Source organism: Hordeum vulgare, chromosome 7H, assembly GCF_904849725.1.
Source record: "Hordeum vulgare subsp. vulgare chromosome 7H, MorexV3_pseudomolecules_assembly, whole genome shotgun sequence".
Lineage (NCBI taxonomy): Eukaryota > Viridiplantae > Streptophyta > Magnoliopsida > Poales > Poaceae > Hordeum > Hordeum vulgare.
Genome location: NC_058524.1, coordinates 232417684 through 232440125, shown reverse-complemented (window position 1 = coordinate 232440125; position 22442 = coordinate 232417684). Strand labels below are relative to the sequence as shown.

At 44.4% G+C, this 22442-nt stretch overlaps 1 protein-coding gene across 1 annotated transcript; it reads left to right on the top strand.

Moving 5' to 3' along the window:
- Positions 1 to 17219: 17219 nt before the first annotated feature.
- Positions 17220 to 18761, top strand: LOC123408673 (zinc finger BED domain-containing protein RICESLEEPER 3-like). Its single transcript, XM_045101729.1, has 5 exons — positions 17220 to 17329; positions 17428 to 17610; positions 17706 to 17850; positions 18606 to 18667; positions 18755 to 18761. Exons 1-5 carry the CDS (start codon positions 17220 to 17222, stop codon positions 18759 to 18761), a joined length of 507 nt encoding a protein of 168 aa, XP_044957664.1.
- The last annotated feature ends 3681 nt before the right edge of the window (positions 18762 to 22442 follow it).

Genomic DNA, 22442 nt, shown 5'->3' with positions numbered 1-22442 from the left:
ACTGGGATTTGTCACTCTGTGTGACGGAGAGGTATCTCGGGGCCCACTCGGTAATACAACATCACATACAAGCCTTGCAAGCAATGTGACTTAGTGTAAGTTGCGGGATCTTGTATTACGGAACGAGTAAAGAGACTTGCCGGTAAACGAGATTGAAATAGGTATGCGGATACTGACGATCGAATCTCGGACAAGTAACATACCGAAGGACAAAGGGAATGACATACGGGATTATATGAATCCTTGGCACTGAGGTTCAAACGATAAGATCTTCGTAGAATATGTGGGATCCAATATGGGCATCCAGGTCCCGCTATAGGATATTGACCGAGGAGTCACTCGGGTCATGTCTACATAGTTCTCGAACCCGCAGGGTCTGCACACTTAAGGTTCGACGTTGTTTTATGCGTATTTGAGTTATATGGTTGGTTAGCGAATGTTGTTCAGAGTCCCGGATGAGATCACGGACGTCACGAGGGTTTCCAGAATGGTCCGGAAACGAAGATTGATATATAGGATGACCTCATTTGATTACCGGAAGGTTTTCGGATTTACCGGGAATGTACCGGGAATGACGAATGGGTTCCGGATGTTCACCGGGGGGGGGGGGGGCAACCCACCCCGGGGAAGCCCATAGGCCTTGGGGGTGGCGCACCAGCCCTTAGTGGGCTGGTGGGACAGCCCAAGAAGGCCCTATGCGCCATAGGAAGAAAATCAAAGCGAAAAGAGAAAAAAAAGAGGAGGTGGGAAAAAGGGGAAGGACTCCTCCTTCCAAACCTAGTTGGATTCGGTTTGGAAGGGGAGGACTCCCCCCCCTTGGCTCGGCCGACCCCCTTGAGGGTCCCTGGACCCCAAGGCAAGGCTCTCCCTCTTCCCCCTATATATACGGAGGTTTTAGGGCTGATTTGAGACAACTTAGCCACGGCAGCCCGACCACATATCTCCATGGTTTTACCTCTAGATCGCGTTTCTGCGGAGCTCGGGCGGAGCCCTGCTGAGATTAGATCACCACCAACCTCCGGAGTGCCGTCACGCTGCCGGAAAACTCATCTACCTCTCCGTCTCTCTTGCTGGATCAAGAAGTCCGAGATCATCGTCGAGCTGTACGTGTGCTGAACGTGGAGGTGCCGTCCGTTCGGCACTAGATCGTGGGACTGATCGCGGGACGGTTCGCGGGGCGGATCGAGGGACGTGAGGACGTTCCACTACATCAACCGCGTTCACTAACGCTTCTGCTGTGCGATCTACAAGGGTACGTAGATCGAATATCCCCTCTCGTAGATGGACATCACCATGATAGGTCTTCGTGCGTGTAGGAAATTTTTTGTTTCCCATGCGACGTTCCCAACAGTGGTATCAGAGCTAGGTTCATGCGTAGATGTCTTCTCAAGTAGAACACAAAAGTTTTTGTGGGCGGTGATGTGCGTTTTGCTGCCCTCCTTAGTCTTTTCTTGATTCCGCGATATTGTTGGATTGAAGCGGCTTGGACCGACATTACTCGTACGCTTACGAGAGACTGGTTTCATCGCTACGAGTAATCCCGTTGCTCAAAGATGACTGGCAAGTGTCAGTTTCTCCAACTTTAGTTGAATCGGATTTGACCGAGGAGGTCCTTGTATAAGGTTAAATAGCAATTCATATATCTCCGTTGTGGTGTTTGCGTAAGTAAGATGCGATCCTACTAGATACACATGGTCACCACGTAAAACATGCAACAACAAAATTAGAGGACGTCTAACTTGTTTTTGCAGGGTATGCTTGTGATGTGATATGGCCAACGATGTGATGTGATATATTGGATGTATGAGATGATCATGTTGTAATAGATAATATCGACTTAAACGTCGATGGTACGACAACCGGCAGGAGCCATAGGGTTGTCTTTAAACTAACGTTTGTGCTTGCAGATGCGTTTACTATTTTGCTAGGATGTAGCTTTAGTAGTAATAGCATGAGTAGCACGACAACCCCGATGGCGACACGTTGATGGAGATCATGGTGTGGCGCCGGTGACAAGAAGATCGTGCCGGTGCTTTGGTGATGGAGATCAAGGAGCACGTGATGATGGCCATATCATGTCACTTATGAGTTGCATGTGATGTTAATCCTTTTATGCACCTTATTTTGCTTAGAACGACGGTAGCATTATAAGGTGATCTCTCACTAAAATTTCAAGACGAAATTGTGTTCTCCCCGACTGTGCACCGTTGCTACAGTTCGTCGTTTCGAGACACCACGTGATGATCGGGTGTGATAGACTCAACGTTCACATACAACGGGTGCAAAACAGTTGCGCACGCGGAACACTCAGGTTAAGCTTGACGAGCCTAGCATGTGCAGACATGGCCTCGGAACACATGAGACCGAAAGGTCGATCATGAATCATATAGATGATATGATTAGCATAGGGATGCTTACCACTGAAACTATGCTCAACTCACGTGATGATCGGACTTGAGCTAGTGTAAGTGGATCATGAACCACTCAAATGACTAGAGAGATGTACTTTTTGAGTGGGAGTTTAGCGAGTAATTTGATTAAGTTAAACTCTAATTATCTTGAACACAGTCTAAGTCCACTTTGAATATATTTGTGTTGTAGATCATGGCTCAAGCGACAGTCACCCTGAATTTTAATACGTTCCTAGAGAAAGCTAAGTTGAAAGATGATGGAAGCAACTTTGTAGACTGGGCTCATAATCTTAAGCTAATCTTACAAGCTGGGAAGAAGGATTATGTCCTTAATGCTGCGCTAGGAGATGAACCACACGCTACGGCTGACCAGGATATTAAGAACGCTTGGTTAACACGTAAGGAGGACTACTCAGTAGTTCAATGTGCAGTATTGTATGGCTTAGAACCGGGACTTCAACGTCGCTTTGAGCGTCATGGAGCATTTGAGATGTTCCAGGAGTTGAAGTTCATCTTTCAGAAGAACTCCCGGATCAAGAGGTATGAGACCTCCGATAAATTCTATGCTTGCAAGATGGAGGAGAACTCGTCTGTCAGTGAACATGTGCTCAAAATGTCTGGGTACTCAAACCGTCTAGCTGAGCTGGGGATTGAACTCCCGCAAGAGGCTATCACTGACAGAATCCTTCAATCACTGCCGCCAAGCTATAAAGGCTTTGTGTTGAACTACAACATGCAACGGATGAACAAGTCACCCTGCGAGTTGTTTGCGATGCTGAAAGTCGCAGAGTCTGAACTCCGTAAAGAGCATCAAGTGTTGATGGTGAATAAGACCACTAGTTTCAAAAGAAACGGCAAAGGCAAGAAGGGTAATTAAAAGAAGAGCGGCAAGCCTGTTGCCAATCCGACGAAGAAACCCAAAGCTGAACCTAAGCCTGAAACAGAGTGTTACTATTGCAAGGGTATGGGTCACTGGAAGCGCAACTGCCCCAAGTATCTGGCTGATAAGAAGGCGGCCAAAGAAAAATCAGGTATATTTGATATACATGTTATTGATGTGTACTTAACCGGCTCTCGTAGTAGTGCCTGGGTATTCGATACCGGTTCTGTTGCTCATATTTGCAACTCGAAACAGGAACTGCGGAATAGACGAAGGCTGGCGAAAGATGAAGTGACGATGCGCGTAGGAAATGGTTCCAAGGTTGATGCAATCGCCGTCGGCACAGTTTCACTTCAGTTACCATAAGGATTAGTTATGAACTTGAATCATTTTTATTTAGTGCCTGCGTTGAGCATGAACATTATATCTGGATCTTGTTTATTGCGAGGCGGTTACTCTTTTAAGTCAGAGAATAATGGTTGTTCTATTTCTATGAGTAACATCTTTTATGGTCATGCACCCAATGTGAGAGGATTGTTCATATTGAATCTTGATAGTGATACACACATACATAACATTGAGACAAAAGAGTTAGAGTTAACAATGATAGCGCCATATTTTTGTGGCACTGCCGCTTAGGTCATATTGGTGTAAAGCGCATGAAGAAACTCCATGCCGATGGACTTTTGGAGTCACTTGACTTTGATTCACTTGACACGTGCGAACCATGCCTCATGGGAAAGATGACTAAAACTCCGTTCTCCGGAACAATGGAGCGTGCAAGTGACTTGTTGGAGATCATACATACCGATGTGTGCGGTCCGATGAGCGTAGAGGCACGTGGCGGATATCGTTATTTTCTCACCTTCACTGACGATTTGAGTAGATATGGTTATGTCTACTTAATGAAGCACAAGTCTGAAACATTTGAAAAGTTCAAGCAATTTCAGAGTGAAGTTGAAAATCATCGTAACAAGAAGATCAAGTTCCTACGGTCTGATCGTGGGGGTGAATATCTGAGTTTCGAGTTTGGTGCTCACTTAAGACAATGTGGAATTGTTTCACAGTTGACACCGCCTAGAACACCATAGCGTAATGGTGTGTCCGAACGTCGTAATCGTACGTTATTAGAGATGGTGTGATCTATGATGTCTCTTACCAATTTGCTGTTATCGTTTTGGGGCTATGCATTAGAAACAGCTGCATTCACTTTAAATAGGGCACCATCAAAATCCGTTGAGACGACACCATACGAACTGTGGTATGGCAAAAGGCCAAAGTTGTCGTTTCTTAAAGTTTGGGGATGTGATGCTTATGTCAAAAAGCTTCAGCCTGAAAAGCTGGAACCCAAAGCGGAAAAGTGCATCTTCATAGGTTACCCAAAAGAGACAGTTGGGTACACCTTCTATCTCAAATCCGAGGGCAAAGTGTTTGTTGCTAAAAACAGAGCTTTTCTCGAGAAGGAGTTTCTCTCGAGAGAATTGAGTGGGAGGAAGATAGAACTTGATGAGGTTGTCGAACCTCTCATCCCCCTAGATGGTGGCGCAGGGCAAGGGGAAACCTCTGTCATTGCGACGCCGGTTGAGGAGGAAGTTAATGATGATGATCATGAAACTCCGGTTCAAGTTCCTGTCGAACCACGCAGGTCGACGAGACCACGTGCTGCTCTAGAGTGGTACGGTAATCCCGTCATGCCAATCATGTTGTTAGACAGCAATGAACTTGCAAATTATGAAGAAGCAATGGTGGGCCCAGATTCCAACAAATGGCTAGAGGCCATGAAGTCCGAGATAGGATCCATGTATGAGAACAAAGTATGGACTTTGGAAGTACTACCTGAGGGCTGCAAGGCTATTCAGAACAAATGGATCTTTAAGAAGAAGACGGACGCTGACGGCAATGTGACCGTTTATAAAGCTCGACTTGTGGCAAAGGGTTTTTCACAAGTTCAAGGAGTTGACTATGATGAGACATTCTCACCCGTAGCAATGCTTAAGTCCGTCAGAATCATGTTAGCAATAGCTGCATTTTTCGATTATGAAATCTGGCAGATGGATGTCAAAACGGTGTTCCTTAACGGTTTCCTTAAGGAAGAGTTGTATATGATGCAACCCGAAGGTTTTGTCGATCCTAAGAATGCTAACAAGGTGTGCAAGCTCCAGCGATCCATTTATGGGCTGGTGCAAGCATCTCGGAGTTGGAACAAACGCTTTGATGAGGTGATCAAAGCATTTGGGTTTATACAAGTGGTTGGAGAATCTTGTATTTACAGGAAAGTGAGTGGGAGCTCTATGGCATTTCTAATATTATATGTGGATGACATATTGCTGATTGGAAACAACGTAGAGTTTTTGGAGAGCATAAAGGATTACTTAAATAAAAGTTTCTCTATGAAGGACCTAGGAGAAGCTGCTTACATTCTAGGCATTAAGATCTACAGGGATAGATCGAAACGCCTGATAAGACTTTCACAAAGCACATACCTTGATAAAGTTTTGAAGAGGTTCAAAATGGAACAGTCCAAGAAAGGGTTCTTGCCAGTTTTACAAGGTACGAGATTGAGTAAGACTCAGTGCCCAGCAACTGATGATGATAGAGAGCATATGAGCACCGTCCCCTATGCTTCAGCCATAGGTTCTATCATGTATGCAATGATGTGCACTAGACCGGACGTTAGCTTGACCATAAGTATGGCAGGCAGGTTCCAGAGTAATCCAGGAGTGGATCACTGGACGGCGGTCAAGAATATCCTGAAGTACCTGAAAAGGACTAAGGAGATGTTTCTCGTGTATGGAGGTGACGAAGAGCTCGCCGTAAAGGGTTACGTCGATGCAAGCTTCGACACAGATCCGGACGACTCTAAGTCACAGACCGGATACGTATTTATTCTTAATGGGGGTGCGGTAAGCTGGTGCAGTTCCAAGCAAAGCGTCATAGCAGATTCTACATGTGAAGTGGAGTACATGGCTGCCTCGGAGGCGGCTAAGGAGGGTGTCTGGATTAAGCAGTTCATGACGGATCTTGTAGTAGTGCCAAGCGCACTGAATCCAATAACCTTGTTCTGTGACAACACGGGTGCCATTGCCCTAGCAAAGGAACCACGGTTTCACAAGAAGTCCAGACACATCAAACGACGCTTCAACCTCATTCGCGACTACGTCGAAGGGGAGGACGTAAATATATGCAAAGTGCACACGAATCTGAATGTAGCAGACCCGCTGACTAAACCTCTTCCATGGTCAAAGCATGATCAATACCAGAACTGTATGGGTGTTAGATTTATTACAATGTAATTCGCATGATGATGTGAGGGCTAGATTATTGACTCTAGTGCAAGTGGGAGACTGTTGGAATTATGCCCTAGAGGCAATAATAAATATAGTTATTATTATAATTCCTGTATCAAGATAATCGTTTATTATCCATGCTATAATTGTATTGAATGAAGACTTATATACATGTGTGGATACATAGACAAAACACTGTCCCTAGCAAGCCTCTAGTTGGCTAGCCAGTTGATCAAAGAGAGTCAGGGTCTTCTGATTATGAACAAGGTGTTGTTGCTTGATAACTGGATCACGTCATTAGGAGAATCACGTGATGGACTAGACCCAAACTAATAGACGTAGCATATTGATCGTATCATTTTGTTGCTACTGTTTTCTGCGTGTCAAGTATTTGTTCCTATGACCATGAGATCATATAACTCACTAACACCGGAGGAATGCTTTCTGTGTATCAAACGTCGCAACGTAACTGGGTGACTATAAAGATGCTCTACAGGTATCTCCGAAGGTGTTCGTTGAGTTAGTATGGATCGAGACTGGGATTTGTCACTCTGTGTGACGGAGAGGTATCTCGGGGCCCACTCGGTAATACAACATCACATACAAGCCTTGCAAGCAATGTGACTTAGTGTAAGTTGCGGGATCTTGTATTACAGAACGAGTAAAGAGACTTGCCGGTAAACGAGATTGAAATAGGTATGCGGATACTGACGATCGAATCTCGGGCAAGTAACATACCGAAGGACAAAGGGAATGACATACGGGATTATATGAATCCTTGGCACTGAGGTTCAAACGATAAGATCTTCGTAGAATATGTGGGATCCAATATGGGCATCCAGGTCCCGCTAATGGATACTGACCGAGGAGTCACTCGGGTCATGTCTACATAGTTCTCGAACCCGCAGGGTCTGCACACTTAAGGTTCCACGTTGTTTTATGCGTATTTGAGTTATATGGTTGGTTGCCGAATGTTGTTTGGAGTCCCGGATGAGATCACGGACGTCACGAGGGTTTCCGGAATGGTCCGGAAATGAAGATTGATATATAGGATGACCTCATTTGATTACCGGAAGGTTTTCGGAGTTATCGGGAATGTACCGGGAATGACAAACGGGTTCCGGATGTTCACCGGGGGGGGGGGGGGGGGGCAACCCACCCCGGGGAAGCCCATAGGCCTTGGGGGTGGCGCACCAGCCCTTAGTGGGCTGGTGGGACAGCCCAAGAAGGCCCTATGCGCCATAGGAAGAAAATCAAAGAGAAAAGAGAAGAAAAAGAGGAGGTGGGAAAAAGGGGAAGGACTCCTCCTTCCAAACCTAGTTGGATTCGGTTTGGAAGGGGAGGACTCCCCCCTGGCTCGGCCAACCCCCTTGAGGGTCCTTGGACCCCAAGGCAAGGCTCCCCCTCTTCCCCCTATATATACGGAGGTTTTAGGGCTGATTTGAGACAACTTAGCCACGGCAGCCCGACCACATATCTCCACGGTTTTACCTCTAGATCGCGTTTCTGCGGAGCTCGGGCGGAGCCCTGCTGAGATTAGATCACCACCAACCTCCGGAGCGCCGTCACCTGCCGGAGAACTCATCTACCTCTCCATCTCTCTTGCTGGATCAAGAAGGCCGAGATCATCGTCGAGCTGTACGTGTGCTGAACGCGGAGGTGCCGTCCGTTTGGCACTAGATCGTGGGACTGATCGCGGGACGGTTCGCGGGGCGGATCGAGGGACGTGAGGACGTTCCACTACATCAAACGCTTTCACTAACGCTTCCGTTGTGCGATCTACAAGGGTACGTAGATCGAATATCCCCTCTCGTAGTTGGACATCACCATGATAGGTCTTCGTGCGCGTAGGAAATTTTTTGTTTCCCATGCGATGTGCCCAATACCCTTCTCTAACTATCTACGCTATCTCATCTCAAGTTCTATTCCTGCTTCATCACAAAACTTGAACAAGCACTTGTCGATCCCTCTGTGTGAAGGTGCACTCGGAGTTCCGTATCGTTAGAGGCTGCCTTCCAAAACCTCTTTGAAAAACTCGGTGTGACCAACTCCACAAACTTGGAGCCACCGACTTTCCAAAGTTGATCAGGTTTTCTCATCTCGGTACCACCGAAATCACCAACTCAGTTCCAATGATTTTCCCTGTCTATTGACAATTGAGGAACTCGGTGACACCGATTTTGCCATCTCGGTGACATTGACGGTGCACGGGTATATATACCTGTGGACCGGACCTTTTGATTTTACTTTGTCAAACAGCTCGTTCCTCAAACCCTCACTGCCCCCAAGACCACAGGTCATTGCCTTGACTCCCCGAGCGCCGCCGCCGCTGGGACTCGCCATCGTCGAAGAAATCTGCTCCTTCGTTGCTGCCATAGCCGAACCGCCACCGAGCTAGGGTACAGTTCGATCCCCTTTGTGTTCCCCGCCTGATTCTTACGCATTGGGACAATATTTTCTTGTTTCCACTTTGTGAAAACCTCCTGTCCACTAGATAAAATCAATAGATTAGGAGAAGTAGGAAATTTCGGATTTGATCTGCCACAGAATGCAACTCGGTGAGACCGAGTTTGTAAAATCGGTTCCACCAATTTTTCTTTTAGGTTTCCTTAGAAGCAACTCGGTGAGACCGATCAACTAATTTCTGTGCCACCGAAAATGACTACCATGTTTGTGTTAAGCGAGCCTGTTTTCTCGGTGACTCCAAAAATGCCAACTCGGTGCCATCGATTTACATCCTATAGAAGATCATACCCTGAGTTTCAGACTTCAAATTTTCAAAAATATCAGAATTTTGTGATGCTCATCTAGTCTATATTTCATACATCCACTTCACAAGTTCTGCTGTTTGTTGTTGTGCTTGTCTGTCAGTATGTCAGGATCAGATGACATTGAGAATGATTTCAGAGCAGAGTGTCGAGATGGATTGAGGCACCAGTCCAGAGGAGACTGCTTCAGACCCAAGTTCTCCCAGTTCCCATGGCTTGCCCAAGGCAGCCACTAGGCAAAGGAGGAAGCTAGATTCTGATGAGGAGGATTTAGACTTTGTGATTGAAGAAACTTCAGCCCCTCCTAAGGCTCCTCCAAGGAAAGTTGTCAGGAAGATATCTGCCAGTGCTGCTGATCTGAGAGCACCTGCTTATGCCAAGAAGGGCAAAGCTATTGCCAAGGATGCACCTGCAAAGAAGGCTGGTGTGAAGAGGCCCAGGAAGAGGACTATTCATCTTATTGGCAGAAAGACATCTATGTTTGAAGACCCAGAAGAAGCCGCGGAAGAATCTCATGAGGAGATCCTAGTTCCTCCCAAGAAGAAGAAGCTGATGGGTGATGCAATGAAGTCTGCTCCAAAGCCTGTTGCTAAAGCAAAGAAGGTTGTAGCTTCTAGGAAGACCACCAGAGATATACCTGCAGCTGCCAAGAGCAAAGGCCCTGCATCGAGTGCCCCTGTTGAAGAGGAAAAACCTGATGAGAATGCTTCAGTTCTCAGGAAGCTCAGACCATACATACCACTCCACAATGATGCTCATCCTGTAGCAGAAGACATGAAGAAGAGGAAGGATGCCGAATAAATAAAGTGGAGAGTTATTGATCCATATGCTGTCATAATAAGAACTGCTGTTGATCCAAGGTTTCACACCAAGGAACAACAAGATTTTTATGAGACTGTCTTGTCTCACAAGAGTCCTGTTGTCAATGATATGAGGTATGTCGACTGGGCATACATCAAGGAGAATGAAAATTACTTTCCACATGTTCAAGAGAACTTCCGGCTAGTTGACATAGAAGATTTTGTTGGGAAGGAGATGACCCCATGGAATGACGAGCTAATCATGCAATTCTATGCAACTGTGCACTCCTATGAAGACTCCCTCGTCTGGATGACAGATGGTCACAAATATGACGCTACAATTGCTGAATGGGTTGCTATCATTGGTGCACCCAAGCAGGAAGAAGCAAATGTAGATGTGTATGAACATGCTAAGCAGAATCACAACTCCATTGCCAAAATGTACAAGACCATTCCACATCAATACTTGGTCAGTCACAAGCTTGGTTCAGTGTATTTTCTGCAAGTTGGTATTCCTACGACAAACACTATACTGCGATACACTCTCATGCCTAAGTCATGAGATGAGAAGGTGATCAGAGGATATTCAATCAACCCGCTGCACCTACTTGATACACATACCAGATTTAGAGTGATGGACTTGATAGTTGAGACTATCCGAAGGACTGCTGTGGACCAGAAGAGATCCTATGGATATGCACCTTATATTCAGATGCTCATCAATGGCAAGCTAGGCAAGCATGCATATCTACTTGATCGTCCCCATCTACCTCTCCAGCCAGAGTTTGAAGACAATGAGGTTATGATGGATGACAATGATCCCAACTCAGCTGCAACAAGAATGGCAGCAGAGGCTGAAACTGCTAGAAATAGGCCACCTCCAGTTCCACAGCTCAGAACTCAAGCTGAGCAAATGACATTTCTAGTGAGCGCTGTCTAAGGCATGGAGAAGAACATTCAGGAAATTATGCAAAATCAAAAGAGCCTTGAGAGAGTTGTGGAGACAAAGTTCCACAACATGGATGTGAAGGTAACTGAGTTGACCACCATTGTCAAACAACTTCAACATGAAGTTGACTCTGTGGAGATTCCACGCTCAAAGGATGAAGATGAAGATGAAGATGATGATGATGAGGAAGAGTCTCCTCCTCCCACTACTACACAGTTCAACAAAAGGCCCCTGTCAGTTGTTGTTCCTCCTCCGGAGACAATACATACATCTTCAACACAAGCTTCAGCACCTTCAGCACCAGCTCCAGCTCAAGCTCCTTCAGTATCAACTCCTCCAACTCCAAGGACGTCAGCAGAAGCCTTCGTCGACGCTGTTTTCTCGACTCCATCATCAGCTGCCCAGAGAGACGAGTAGTTCTATAATTTTGAACTTTTTGGTAACTTGTTGCCAAAGGGGTGAAATGTATAGATCATAGACTTCGTGTGAGAGAGAGCTTTTGACTTTATTTGCTCTCATTTGGTTTTAAAAACTTTGTTTGTTGGATGAATTTACCCTATCTATGTGTGATCATACGCTTTATCCCGCGTGAAGCTACGATATCATCTTTTAGCTATCCATGTGATGATCACTCGCTTATCTTGTTGGTGTCATGTGCATTGCTATTCTTTTTTACGCACCACCAAGATGTATATGACATGAAAGAGTAACCCATGATCCTAGTCGATTGTGCATTTGCATTCCAATGCAAATTTTAAATAATGCACAAATTTAGGGGAGCTTTTGCTTTTCACATACTTCTCAAAGCGTCGATGCTAATCATTGATTATATATTTTGTCGAATCTTTGATCTATATGTTGTCATCGGTTACCAAAAAGGGGGATACTGAAAACACAATTTCTCCCTAGGGTGGTTTTGATAATTGATGACAACATATGCATCATTGGACTAATGTGTTTTCCAAGTATATTTCACAAAAGTTCAAAAGATGTTATGGCTTAAGGTTTATGTGGAGATGCCCCTGGATGCAAGAAAGGAATAATATTGGCTCAAGCTTTAACCTAGAAGACTCTTCATTTTATATTTGTGATAAATCACTTTTGAGTCCATAGGAAAGTCAATACTATTAAAAGGGGGTGATGTAGTAAAATGAATGGATTGCTCAAATACTCAAAGTTAGCCACCAAAACACTCAGTCATTTTCCTCCACATATCCACTCCGTCAAGTTCCACATTCACAAATTCGGTGTCACCAACATTGCCACATCGGACCCATCGAGTTTGAACCTAAGATAGAACCCTAGCCATTCCGACCAAATCGATGCAACCAAGACTGCATCGGTGCTACCGAGTTCAGTGTGACCAACATTCTGTTGCCAAGATACACAAAATTGGAATTTATGAGTTTGAGTATCGATGCTACCGAGTTTGGCCATCTAACCGCTAGTCACCTTTTCGATGGCACCAAGTTCTATATATCGGTCTCACCGAGATTCAAAAGTTCACCACTTTAATGCTAATCGGTACCACCAAGTTGTCCACTTCGTGTCACCGAGTTTGCTCGTTTGTGTGTAGCGGTTGGATTTTGGCTGCTGCCTATATATACCCCTTCACCCACCTCTCATTCGTGGGAGAAGCACTCAGAACACACACTTCATTTCCAGATCCATTTTTTGAGAGAGAACTACCTACACATGTGTTGAGACCAAGATATTCCAATCCTATCATTTGAATCTTGATCTCTAGCCTCCCCAAACTGCTTTCCACCAAATCAACCTCTCCTACCCATGCATATTCTGTGAGAGAGATATTTGTGTTGAGGAGACTATCTTTAGAAGCACAAGATCAAGGAGTTCATCGATCTGCCCCATATATTACCTTTTGGAGGGTGGTGCCTCCTAGATTGGTTGGGTGTCGCTTGAGAGCCTCCTACTTTGTGTTGTGGAGTTAAACCAAGATGTTTGTAAGGGCAAGGAGATCGCCTACTTCGTGAAGATGTACCGTGAGCAAGGCTAGTCCTCCGTGGACGGAAGTCGTGGTGGGATAGACAATGCCGCTTCTTTGTGGACCCTTCGTGGGTGGCAAAAAATTGGCAAAAGGGAAAAATTTTATCTTGTCAAGTAGTCTAATCACCCCTCTAGACATACTTTCGATCCTACACTCCTCCGCCACCTTTTCATCATATAAATTCACATATATTCTAGAAACACTAAAAGAAGCCCCGAAATAATTTTTCCACCACTGCAAGTCTCCATTCCGCCGCGATCCCATCCGGAGGCCTCCGACGGTAGTTTTCCAGAGGGGGAATCGATCACGGAGGCTATCTTCATCAACCTTGGTGCCTTCATGATGATGTGTGAGTAGTTCACCACATACCTACGGATCCATAGTGAATATCTATATGGCTCTCTCTCTATGATCTTCAATACCATGTTCTCCTCGGAGATCAATCTAATTTAATCCTCTTTGCGGTGTGTCTGTTGGGATCCGAAGAATTCTGGGTTTAATATTAGAATATTCATTGAAAGTAAATGAGTCTTCTCTAAAACTTATCATGACTTTATTATGTATGATTGTTATATCTATGTATGCTTTTCGATCTATGAGTTTTTTTTGTCCAAGTAGATGAGTAGATCATGAGAGGGAGTGGTGCATAATACTAGGTTCAATCTTGTAGTGTCCTCATCCAGCGACAGAATGGGTAGCGAGGCACGTATTTGTATTGTTGCTACAAAGGATAACACGACGGGGTGTAAACATATTGCTTGCCATACTTTGTCTACATTATGTCAACTTTCTTAAATCGTTACTTTGTTTGTCATGAACTTAATACCATAGATGCATGCTGGATATCGATCGATTGGTGGAGTAATAGTAGTATATGAAGGCATGAGTCGGTCTACTTGTTATGGATGTAACGGCTATTTACATGATCATACCATTAATAATATCATAACTATGTGATTTTCTATCAATTTCCCAACAGTAGTTTGTTTACCCACCATATGTTATGATCTTGAGAGAGATGCCTCTAGTGAATACTATGGCCTCTGGGTCTATTCCACATATTTACCAAAGCTCCATTTAATCGTAGAAATTTATTTCCTTTCTATTTACTTTGCATTTTATCTACCAACCACCATCAGTTTTGATCCTTGCAATTAACGAGTACAAGGGGGTTTACAACCCTCTTGCCCGTGTTGGATGCAAGTATCCGCACTTGTATGTGTAGGTACTGTCAACGATTGATTGCGTGTTTCTTCTACTGGTTCGATAAACATTGATTCTCACTTAGGAAAATACTTGTTGGTACTATACTACATCAATCCCATCCTTATCGAGGAAAAACCCAACGCATCTACGAAGTAGCAGGCGCCCGTATTTTTTCCATTCGCCTTGGAGGGGTATTTGTTTCGGAACATTGCATGGGAAACAAAAAGTTTCCTATGAAAACCCAAGATATATCTATGGAGATACATAGCAATGAGAGGGGAGAGTGTGTCTACGTACCCTCATAGACCATTAAGCCGAAGCGTATATTATGCGGTTGATGTAGTCATACTCTTCGCGATCCAATCGTGATCCAATCTGATCCAACACCGAATGGACGCACCTCCGCGTTAATCACATGCGCGGCTTGATGACATCTCCGCATCCTCGATCCAGCAAGCACGGGTGGAGTATTTGATGAGTTCTCCGGCAGCACAATGACGTGGTGGTGGTGGTGGTGGAGCGAATCCAACATAGCTTTGATACGTCCATTTTGCATCATGATTTCCTATTGATATTTATGTTATTATTGGTCATTATTCCACTTTATGTACAATTCTTATACCTTTTCTATTTGAATTTACAAGGTACATCACAAAGAGGGGAGTTGCCGGGACCAGGAATTCTGGACCTGAAAACCAAGAAAAAGTGTGAAAATTTACTAGACTCCAAATGACCTGAAACTTCACGGAGAATTTTTATGGAATGTATAAGAATTATTGGGCCCAACATACACCAGAGGGGCCCATCTTCTGGACACAAGCCAACAGGGTGCGCCCACCCCGTGGGCACGCCCTGTTAGCTTGTGGGGCCCAAGCAGGTGGCCTGCCACCTTCTCCTATACAATTTGTTTTGACCTAGAAAAAATCAAAATGATACTTTTGGGACAAAGAGCCACCGTCTCAAGGCCGGAACCTCGACAGGGGCCCTTTTGCTCTCCGACAAAGAGATTCTACGAGTGAAACTTCCCAAGGGAGGGGGAAATCGAAGCCATCGTCATCACCAACGGTTCCTCCTTCGTGGGAGCACCAATATTCATCAACATCTTCACCAGAACCATCTCATCTCAAAACCTAGTTCATCTATTGGACTCAATATTTGTCTCAAAACTTCCGATTTTTTACCTGTGGGTTACTAGTAGTGTTGATTACATCTCGTAGTTGATGCTACTTGGTTTATTTGGTGGAATAACTTATCTTCAGATACTTAATCATAACTATTATACCTCTGATCTTGAACATGTTGGTGATGTGTGAGTAGTTAGTTTTGTTCCTCAGGACATGGGAGAAGTCTTGTTATGAGTAATCTTGAGAAGTTGGTACTCGTTCGATATTTTGATGATATGTATGTTGTTCCTTTTCTTAGTGGTGTCGTGTGAAGATCGACTACATGTCAGTTCACCATATTATGGGCGTAAGGGAAGGCATTGTGGATCTGCTTGGTAGTGGGTACCCGCTACTCGCAAACCCGACGGGTGAAATCCCTATTAGGGTAAGGATTTGGGCAAAAAAATTACCCATGGGTTTACAAAAGGGAAAAATTATACCCATCGGGTAAGCCACGTATGGGTATGGGAAGCCAATACCCATACTCGTGTACCCGCGTACCCGTATTCTCATTCATCATGACAGGTAGGCCCTAAATGTCATTCACTAAAAATGTGAAAGCCCTAACCAAAGCCTCCCCTTGAACCCAAATCCCTTCCCCCACCCCCGCGCCGTCAGCCTGTCACTCTCACAGTCGAGTCACAGAAACCCCCGTCTCTCTCGCCACAAATCCTAGAGCCACAGGCCGCCGCTGCTGCCTGCAGCGACGAGATCGGCCACCTCCTCTCCTCTCCTCCGGTCCTCCCTCTACCTCTTGGCCTCATCCTCAAGGCAAGACGCCAGGCTGCCGGAGCACCTCCTGCCGCCATGGAGCCTGATGCCGAGGAGGTGATTCACTCCAGCGTGGATGCAACTCCGACGAACGGGGAAGGATTTGAAGAAGAAGGCACTGGTAGTGGGTCTTGTGCACCGACGCTTTCTCCTACCTCCATGCCCCTACGTCTTCATCCACCATCAACGGGGCAGGTTCCTAGGGCACCGCTCCTCTGTGCCCGGTTACAAGGTGGGGTGTGCTCGTGGCCGTGGCGGTGCTACCCCTGTGACGGCGGCAGCCAGCACCCAGCGGCGTCCAGCACCCACTCCGGTAACGAGAAGGGCAACAAAGCGTCCAATTTGGTAAAGAGTTCATCACTTTGTCTAAATGTGTTGATTAGATCTGTTAATGAATGATTGGGTGTGTTGAATGGTTAATTGATCTGTTATTGAATGAGTGAATGTGTTCATTACATTAACCGATATGTTGTTTTAATTAACTAGTATGTATCATACATTCATGCTTGTATCTGGATGCCTATTTTTGATGTGCAATGATACAAGCAATGGTCAAAGCAAAGTAGATGAGTCCATGCATGACACAAGTCACATAACAACACCAATGGATGAAGATGGAGATCATATTATTGTTTCAGATGATGAAGAAGAAGTGGATGATGTGGAAGTGGTGGAGCCGCAACCTTCTAAGCGCAAGCTCACATCTAAGGTTTGGTTGGAAATGAAGAAGATGAGGATCAATGGTGAATGGAAGGCCAAGTGTAATTGGTGTCACAAGGTACTTACCGCGGGATCGGGGAATGGAATTAAGCATCTTTGGTTGCATCTTGAGATTTGCACTCTTAAGAAGTTGAACACCAAGGGAGGTAAAACTTTGAGTCAATCCTCCTTGAAGGTGTGTGCCGAAGAGGATGGGCAAGTGAGCATGGAGAGCTATACTTTTGATCAAGAGTATGCTAGAATTGAGCTTGGCAACATGTTGGTGTTGCATGATTATCCCTTGTCTATGGTAGACCATGTTGGTTTTAGGAGATTTGTTGCTGCCCTTCAACCATTATTCAAGCTTCACACAAGAAATACTATTCGGTAAATATGTTATGTATTTATTTCAGTTGTGTTACTTCTTCATGTTTCTTATTTGCCATTACTAAATAACATGAATCTATCTCTTTTCTATTTTGTAGAGGTGACATCGCGGGAAGATACAAAATAGAAAGGAAGAAGGCCATCGAGTACATGAGTATGATCCAATCAAGAGTTGCAGTCACCAACAATATGTGGGCCTCTCATAGCAAGAAGAAGGAATATATGGCTATCACAACACATTTCATTGATGAGTCTTGGATGCTAAGGAATATTTTCATGAGGTGTATTGTAATGAAAGCATTAAATTGTTGTGTATATGTGCCTGTTTTTAGCATTTACCAACTCTCAAACTGTTGTGTATGTGTGCATATTGTAGGTTTATTTATGTTCCAACACCACATAATGCGAAGGTTATAGCTGAGATGCTTTATGAGTCATCGGTGGAATGGAATCATGACGAGAAGCTCTTAACCGTGACAGTTGATAATTGCAATGTCAACAACAAGGCAGTTGAGGAGATTGTGGGCAAAATATGGAAAATTAAGCTTCTTTGTGAAGGTATCCTACTTCACATGCGTTGTTCTGCTCATATTCTGAATTTGATAGTGAAGGATGGCTTAGATGTCATGAAATCAGCTATAGAAAACATCTGCGAAAGTGTGGCATATTGGACCGCCTCGCCAAAAAGGGTGGAACAGTTTGAGTATATGGCTAAGTATAAGAAAGTTAAAATAACAAGGGGGTTGAGACTTGATTGCAAGACTAGGTGCAACTCTACTTTCGTAATGCTTGATATTGCTTTACCGTATAGACTAGTGTTTGAAAGTGTAAAATAAAATGACAAGCAATATGAGTGGCTTCCTAGTGCCGAAGATTGGGCTTTTGCTAAAGAAGTTGTAGAGAGACTTATATTGTTCTATGAAATAGCCGAGCTATTTTCTCGAACCGATTATCTGACTGCTAATGCTTACTTCCCTAAGATATATGAAATTAAAATGAAAATGAGGGAATGGGAAACTTCTATCAAAGAGATTATCCAAAAAAGTTGCAAGAGACATATTTCCTATTCCCGTAATGACAGTTGCTTCAGAGTCAGCCTTTAGTATAAGTGGCAGAAAGCTCAATGAGCATAGAAGCCAACTTACGCCTCATATGGTGGAGGTTTTAGTGTGCTCACTTGATTGTCTTAGAAACAAGTACAAAGGTGAGAAAATAGTACACTTCATTTAATATTTTCTCTTGTTGAAATGTTGTTGACATTTGTCTACTTTTGTAGATGCTCACACAACAGAAACTAGCTTCTGGACTTACCTTCAAGGCATTCAAGAGGGGATGCAGGTTAGTACTTAGTAGTACTTCAAAATCCAAATCAAACATATCTTGTATTATTTTCTCATGTCTTATAATTTATATGTTCCATACTAGGATTTAACGCTTTGAGATGTCAAGGCGCATGAAGTGGAGAGGAGATGAAAGCAAGTCAAGTTGGTTTGGACCGTTTGGTTTCATGTTGGAGATGTTGAACCTATCATTGTGTTGAGATGTTGAACCTATTTGTCATTTGTGCGCTGAACCTATTTGCTGCCTCGAACTTATTTATGTGTCGAATTTTGTGGTTCAAATGACTATGTGTGTGCTGAAACTTGATTTGTTTATGTGCTGAAATGCTGAAACTTACGTTTGAGTGCTGAAACTTAGATGTTTATGTGCTGAAATGTGGTATATACTAATGTACATGATGAAACGTTATATGTACATCCTGAAAATACATGACAAGATTTTAAGTGTTGAAACTTAGATGTTTATGTGCTGAAATGTGGTATATACTAATATACATGCTGAAATGTGGTATATACTAATATACATGCTGAAATGTGGTATGTACATGCTGAATACATGGCAAAATTTTATTTAAACATAATCAATATGGGTATGGGTTACTCGCGGGTATTACCCACACCCGGCTGGGTACTGAAAGTGCGTTATATAGACTAGAGGGGGGGGGTCAATAGGCGATTTTTAGAATTTCATCACTGAGGAAATTACTTGTGAGGAAAGTCCTCAATGATGAACTAAGAGCAGCAGAGATAGCGCAGGATCAGGAGTGCAAAATGACTACAACAAAGTACTCGATGAAGTTTATGAGATTCGGTTTGCATAGTTCTCAAGTACAGAGTAAGCAGGTGAAGATTAACTTGAATGAAGAATTTGAGGTTGAGGAAATTCAAAAAAATTCTTCAGACTAATTCTTCAAATATCAAAGATGAAAGTATTCAACATACAATTTGAGGAAATGCAAGGGTTGAAGAAATAGAACCCGTAGCTCGAGGAAGACAGTTGTTGATGACCCAATTCCAACTGGTGTGACAGTTGTACGTTTGCTTCGGAGCAGCTTGGTATTGAAACCAAAAAGACACACAGTCCCTATCGTATTCTCCTTGAGCTAAGGACACACAGTCCTCGCCCAACGTTCGTGGTAAGTCTTCGGGGCAGACTTCTAAACCCTCACAAACTCAGTCACCCGGCGATCCACAATTGACTGCTGGATGCTCTAGACCATGACGTCTAACCGTCTGGAGGATGCACATTCCTCAAAGGTAACAGGCTTAAGTTCCACACAGGAACAACTTCTTCAGTGATGCTCAATCACTTGTTTTTTTTGGTTTGGGGTTTGGTGTTTGGGGTATTTTCTCACTTGATGATTTTCTCTCTAAGACTCTGAGGAATTTGGGTTGATCTAAATGACAAGTGTCAGTTTCTCTCAGAGCAGCCTGTCGGATTTCGGGCTCCGCAAAACCCTAAGGATTCGAACACAGGTGCGTGTACGGCGATCTCTCTCCGCTCGACCTTACCTAGCTCGCTACTCAATGGAAACGGCGAAGGACTCACTCGATGGTGAGGGGAGCATAAAGCACAACAGTTTACCTAGGTTCGGGCCGCTGCGAAGCGTAAAATCCTACTCCTGCTTTTGGTGGATTGCCTCTTGCGGAGGTTGTTGGATGAACCAGTACAATGCTCTTGAGCCTCCGGAGGCCAGGTGGCAAGGTGTATCACCCTATGAACTCTCCTTCGTCCCGTCTCTCGTCTGAACGGAACCCCCTCTATCAAGTATCCTACTCTCTCAATTTATAGTGGAGGCAAGGGTCCTCTTCCCTTATCGTTGGAGGAAGGGATCCCACAATGGCAATTTTCGGTGAGGGACAAGCAAACATGCTTCCCCTGTCAAAAGTGGTCTTCGCCTGCAAAGTAGCTGCCAGCGCCGCAGAGGTGAGCGCAGGGATGACGCTCGTCCTGCCGGCGGGCGGCCGTGGTCTTGTTGCACCCGAAGGGAAACCTCTGGGAGATGCCTTTGGAGCCCTGGGATGCTCCCACCTCCTTTGCACTAAGGGGGAAACTATCCCATCCTGCCATCTATTGCTCACCTGTCCTTGCCTGGCGTCACCCTTGACTCCTCAGGCCCGACCTTGAAATTGAAATATCCGCCGCTCCAAAGGGGGCCCGAGGAGGCTGCGTGCGGGTCTTGACGTCGCTCTTCCTCGCGAGGCTCGGCCCCTCGTGAGGGCCTTGTCCTGGGTGGTGCTATTCCAGTCGATCTTGTGTTGATGAAGTGGGCCCGCCCTGGGCCGCAGACAGGCAGGTCTGGGTATCCCCATTCCCAGAACACCGACATAGCCAACCAGCAAGTGGTTGTGAGGGGCGGCTATTTATAGCCTGGGATCATCCCGACATGATTTTACATAAATGCCCTTACATAATATGAGTGTTGGGAGGATAAGATTAGTGAGGTGGCGCGTGTCACGGCAACGGTCGGGACTTTCAACTGTGAAAGTCCTCATGTCTCTCATATTCCTCACTTTGAAGCTTTGGTAGATTTAGGCTTGGGTTGAGCATCATGAGGAAATTCATTCCGTAGTTTACCTCAACCCCTTTAACAGTAGGTGTTCCTATGACTCAACAATAAAGAAAATGAAACAGAAAGAGTAAATCTTCATGCTTCAAAGTCTTCACACTGTTTTCTTTAGGACACACCGAATTCCTCATCTTCAATATCTTCATGAGGAATATCAATTTCTTCTCAATTTCTTCGCGATCAAAATCTTCAAGGAAAGAGCACAGTCTTCGGCTGAAGGCATACATTATTAGGGGTCGATATTCATCGTACAACTCAAACTCCTCAGCGACTTATAGAGCCCGTGTACACTCACAAACATATTAGTCTCTTAACCTATAAGTCTTCAATCCACCAAAATCACTAAGGGGCACTAGATGCACTTACAATCTCCCCCTTTTTGGTGGTTGATGACAATTAGGTTAAGTTTTCAATGGGGATAATAATATGGAATGTAAGTACAGAGTTTGAGGAATTTGAAATCAAGATACGGAGAAACCCCCCTGAAGATGTACATATTTTGAGGCAATTGCTTTGAACAACAGATGCACATTGATGATTTATATCATGGAGATCTCCCCTGCATCTTAAAATTCATGCATGCATTTGACATATAGTATGAGGAATTAGAAATGCATGATAAAAAATGGTGTCTGACGAATTTCAGCATGCCTGCATTAATAAACTTGAGGAATAAGCATGTGAGGAAAAACGTTCAAAAGAGTCAAAACACCATCGGGCTTAAGTTACAACTCATTACATCAAAAACTTTAGAAGAACCAAGAGTTTGTAACTTAATAAAGTTTATAAGCCCCATAAAGCATCCCGCTTGAAGACTAACTCTCAGATTTGTCCCCCTTTGTCATCAAGTGATGAAAAGGGACAAAGCTGAGGACTAACACCCTTGAAGAATTTCACTTCTTGGTTGATGCAGTGGCGTGAGCATCCTTGGAGACAGGCTTCTTTCTTGGACTAGTTGGAGTGTCTTCTGGTTCTTCATCTGATTCAGGAGTGTGAAATGAAGAAAATGAATTGTCCTCCAAGTCAGGAACTGGAATTGGCTTGAATTTCTTCTTTGGAGGCCACGACCAGTCAAAGTCTTGAGTAAATTCCAATTCCTCAAGTTCATCGGGAGTCTTCGTATGAGCCAAGGTGTCCCAAGTGCGATCAAATACCTCGTGAAGATAATAGTGATTTTTCTCCACTGCATTTTGAGTCTCATTG

Bases quoted from the DNA above. Each gene is read 5' to 3' on its own strand.
- LOC123408673 (XM_045101729.1), top strand. From the start codon at position 17,220: ATGTTGGTGTTGCATGATTATCCCTTGTCTATGGTAGACCATGTTGGT. The intron at 17,330-17,427 runs GTAAATATGTTA...TCTATTTTGTAG, and splicing joins CACACAAGAAATACTATTCG to AGGTGACATCGCGGGAAGAT. The intron at 17,611-17,705 runs GTGTATTGTAAT...TGCATATTGTAG, and splicing joins CTAAGGAATATTTTCATGAG to GTTTATTTATGTTCCAACAC.